This window comes from Triticum urartu, chromosome 1A, assembly GCF_056163025.1.
Source record: "Triticum urartu cultivar PI428250 chromosome 1A, HENAU_Tu73, whole genome shotgun sequence".
Lineage (NCBI taxonomy): Eukaryota > Viridiplantae > Streptophyta > Magnoliopsida > Poales > Poaceae > Triticum > Triticum urartu.
The window spans coordinates 162,937,887-162,942,254 of NC_141873.1; the positions used below are offsets into that span (position 1 = coordinate 162,937,887).

At 42.2% G+C, this 4,368-nt stretch overlaps 1 protein-coding gene across 1 annotated transcript; it reads left to right on the top strand.

Moving 5' to 3' along the window:
• The first annotated feature begins 572 nt into the window (after positions 1-572).
• LOC147990467 (uncharacterized) lies at positions 573-1,288 on the top strand. Its single transcript, XM_087528568.1, has 3 exons — positions 573-716; positions 805-903; positions 1,025-1,288. Exons 1-3 carry the CDS (start codon positions 573-575, stop codon positions 1,286-1,288), a joined length of 507 nt encoding a protein of 168 aa, XP_087384694.1.
• Positions 1,289-4,368: the final 3,080 nt, after the last annotated feature.

Genomic DNA, 4,368 nt, shown 5'->3' on the forward strand with positions numbered 1-4,368 from the left:
AGATGATGAAACTCCTCGCCAGATCATATGGCTGTCAGCTAACACTCCAAGACGCAACCTAGCAATTGGTGGGCCAAGCTTTGATGAATCACCAGGTAAAGGGCATTGCTTGGTTGGTATGCTAAAGCAACATTTCAAGAGAACTTGCTGCAGCAGCAAAAAACCATAGATTTATTTACTAGTATGCGTTTGTTTGCAGCACCTGCTGTGGCTGGTCCTGGAGTTCAAGCTCCATTGGATGTAGCTCCTGCTGTTGCTGCTCCTGCTCAACCAGACAATGTAGCTTTTGGGTTGTCCCCATTCCAGCTTGGTGTGGCCCATGATGAGCCAGTTGCATTTCGTTGGGTCAATTTCTGTCAGGATGCATTGGCTTGCCGCAATGATGAGCTGTTCATGTAAGTTCTCGCTGCACATATCATAATGATCTAGCCTTACAACCAAGGATTGGAAAAAAATGCATCTAAAGAATCCTGAAAATAACATAATTCTTGTTATTGACACCCATATTTGTGTCTGGCAGGGACTGGTTTATGCATAACGTGCCGTGGGAACTATTTATTGATGGTACAAAGATGGTGCAGAGTTTCCGCGAAAATGGAACCATGACTTACTACACAGTAGACGCTGGCGTTAGGATGTTTAACGAGAAGGAAGTTGATATGATGCAAGGAACAGGGCAGCCTGTGTGGCGCTGTTTGACACTGGCTAACTTTGCGGTTAGTTTCATCAAACAATAAACTTCTTGCTGTTCTTATACTAGGCTACTCCTAAAAGAATTTCTGTGCATGTTGCTATTGTCTTCAGGTTCAATTCCTCACGACTCCAGGAGAGTATGATATGGAAACTGCCGTTAGTATGTTCCTGCCAGAGAAACTGGCATACTCTGTCAAGATGTGCCACCTGGTGAGCGCCTGCAATCTACTTTCTCATGTTTGCTGTTCTGTGCTTGTAAATCAAGTCATACTAGGTTGGCCGCTATTTCTCACTAATTCACTACTTGGTTTCGTTGTTTGTTGTTTTATAGATAATGGCACCTGTGTTGCTGGAAGATTCAAGGGCATGGTGCCTGTACATGTTCGATAGGCAGCGAAAAGTACTGACAGTACTTGACCCAGTTCATAATCTCCAGGATATAGACATGTTGGCTAGGCTCCATGCTCAAAATGCAGAGCTGCTGCTCGAAGGACTCAAGCTGGTTGGCCAAACGCTGGCAGATGGGTTCACTATCAACAGGGCTGAATGGGACATTGAGTACAACCAGGGGATGCATGTCCCTTGCTCTATGTGAGTGCATACTCCTCTGTTCTATTGTTCGATGCAAGACATGCTGGTAGATTAACAACCCTTCTTTCCTGTAATTTTTCCATGGTTTCAGAGAGGAGTCCGGGATTTACATCTTCCACTATGCCAAGTTCTTCACTGGAGAACACCTTGTAGAAGACATCGATGACGTATGCCTCCGTTTGCAGATTGTTTGTTTTATCTTCCATCTTGATTTCACAACAACATTTTCCCCTGATTTGTCTTGTCTTGTTTCGATGCGGCAACTAACAGGATGGCCTGGTCATTCTGCGCAAAAGGATGTTTTATGACATGATGGCGACAAGGGGCAACGTTGGCGAGAAGCCTGGCTTTATGCTGACCGGCTGATCGTCCTGAGTTGAAATCTGGACTTGAATAAAATTGGTGCGAACATGTTTGCACATCGGCCTGCCTGGAAAGAGTGAGCTTTCCTGACTAAGGTTGCTCGACCAGTGTGGCTGATTTGTCTTCAGTGCAACCTGCGGAAGCACATCTATCCCCCATTTATGCAAGCTTGTATCAAAGACCAGACATATTAGTAGTAATTGTGCCTGCTGAGCACTAGTTTAAGAACTCCCCGTTTGTAATATTTGAGGCTTACCTTGCCTGCCATATTCTCAACTTATCGCTTGAACTACTGGTGTGTAATGTCTTTGACATCCATATGATGCCTTAAAATTATATTATCAGGTATTTGAATTGCCTAGGGTTATGCCAAAGGGTGTCTTTCATGCAAATGCATGTGAGTTGATCAGTCAAATCTATGGAAAAACTAGAGATTTTCAAAACGAAAACATACTTATCTTATCTTGGACAGTATATGGGACATGATGTTTGGCCATGCAAAGGGCGGTGGAAGTGTGTGATGACCATTTGTAACATTTTTTAGATGGATGGACAAGTGAAGAAAAATCGGTGACCATGGCGCAACACTTCTGGTATATAGGATGTCAACAAGTGCAACACGTTTCTACACCTATAAGTTTTCCTCACAAATAATTTCCATTGGTACAAGTTATATTTAGGTGGTTATTTTAGTGGAAGTGTATTGCGAAGGGAACATCGCGTGTTTTGTTCAGAACACTCGAAGGGAACATCGCATCACTGTGATGGAGGCAAACATGGAATTGACAACCAAAAACATTTACCTTAAAAGGTGTTGCGGCTTCCAATATGCTCATCAATTGCTGAAGAAAATTACTGAAAACTTTGTGATAAACATGTAAATTGGGAGAAAAAGGTAAAGTAAAATAAATAATAAAATAGTTTATTTTGGTCATTGACGAAGGTTTCCCATTATGGGCAAAAAATCAAGACAAATTGAGCAACCTAAACGTAGAACCAGCGGCGGATGATTTACCGGAAAAGGGGTTTCGATGCCGAGCTCAAATGCTCCCTGTTGAGAATAATTAGTAAAAAGAATTATAGTACAATGTCGGTATCAAAGGGGAAATAGAGCAATTTTCCAATTTAAAAAGCTGCTTTATGGACACTGATGAAGGAATTTCATTGGTGGCAATTTTTGTTTTTAATAAAACAATGACACTCGCCTCCAATTCCCAGGCTCGAATGCTCATTGGGGTAGAAAAGTAAGTTTGTGATAAACATGGGAATTGGGAGAATAATAGTAAAGTAAAATAAATAATAAAATAGTTTATTTTGGTCATGGTCGAAATTTTACCATTATGGGCAAAACATTCAAGAAAATTCCTAGGCTGTGATTTGGAAACTTCGGTGGACGTCTAATAGCCAAACATATCAACTAGGGGGGGGGGTGCTAAAATGTCCTAGTAAAGCAATTGGGTGGATAATCGGATATTTCGGGGTAATTGCCCCTAACACTACAGATGCCAAAAAAGAAGATGGGACCATCCGGCTTAGCAACACACTTGAAAGCAGTAAAACTCGAGGAGGTCTTTCCATGTGGCAAATCCAGTAGGACGATAGATGACCGCCGAGACGCGGCACAGCCAAAGACAAATTGAGCAACCTCAACATGGATCGTATGCTCCACCGCAGCAGAGAACCAACGACGGAGAATTTACCGGGATAGGAATTTCGATCCCGAGCTCAAATGCTCCCTGATGTGAATAATTAGTAAAAAAACATGGTGGTAAACATTGGAATCGAGGGGAAAACACATTTTTCCAAATTAAAAGACTTCTTTTATGGACATTGGTGAAAGATTTTCATTGGTGGCATAAAAAAATCTGCTAAAACAATGACACTCGCCTCCAATACGTTCAAATGCTCATTGGTGCAGAAAAAATACTAAAAAAGTTTGTGATAAACATTGGGGTTGGGAGAAAAAAAAGTAAAGTAAAATAACTAATAAAAAAGTTTATTTTGGTCATTGACGAAAGTTTCCCATTATGGACCAAATTTCAATAAAATCCCTGGTATGTGATTTGGAAACTTCGGTGGACGTCTAATACCCAAGCATATCAACTAGGGGGGGGGGAGGGGTGCTACAATGTCCTGGAAAAGCAATTGGGTGGGTAATCAGCGATTTACCAGAAAAGGGATTTTGATCCCGAGCTCAAATGCTACCTGATGTGAATAATTAGTAAAAAAGACATTGTGGTAAACATTGGAATCAAGGGGGAAAAGGCGTTTTTCCAAAGAAAAAACTTCTTTCATGGACACTGGTGAAAGATTTTCATTGTGGCAACGAAAAATTCTGCTAGAACAATGACATTCGTGGCCCACCCTCCCCACTTGCAACCCACCCCACGCACAGGGAGCTTCAGCAGGAGCGCAAACATCATGCATTTGGGGCGTGGTGCCGAACCCGCCACTGGATCATGGATATTGACATTGGAATGCACCACATACCATACAGAAATTGCGAAAACACAACTAACATAGTGGGTGCAACAAGAATGGTTGCAATAACAAAGTCTGATAATATTAAACTAGTCAAAGTCGGCCACGGGGGGGGGGGGGCATGATGGAACATGTGGGGGGGTGAGGATGGCAACAAAGATTTAAAGGTGCGCCAATTTATCATGGATACATGCTGATATGCCGTAAAATCAGTTGTGGTGCCTTCGCGAGGGTGGTGCG

Bases quoted from the DNA above. Each gene is read 5' to 3' on its own strand.
- LOC147990467 (XM_087528568.1), top strand. From the start codon at position 573: ATGGTGCAGAGTTTCCGCGAAAATGGAACCATGACTTACTACACAGTA. The intron at 717-804 runs GTTAGTTTCATC...TATTGTCTTCAG, and splicing joins TGACACTGGCTAACTTTGCG to GTTCAATTCCTCACGACTCC. The intron at 904-1,024 runs GTGAGCGCCTGC...GTTGTTTTATAG, and splicing joins CTGTCAAGATGTGCCACCTG to ATAATGGCACCTGTGTTGCT.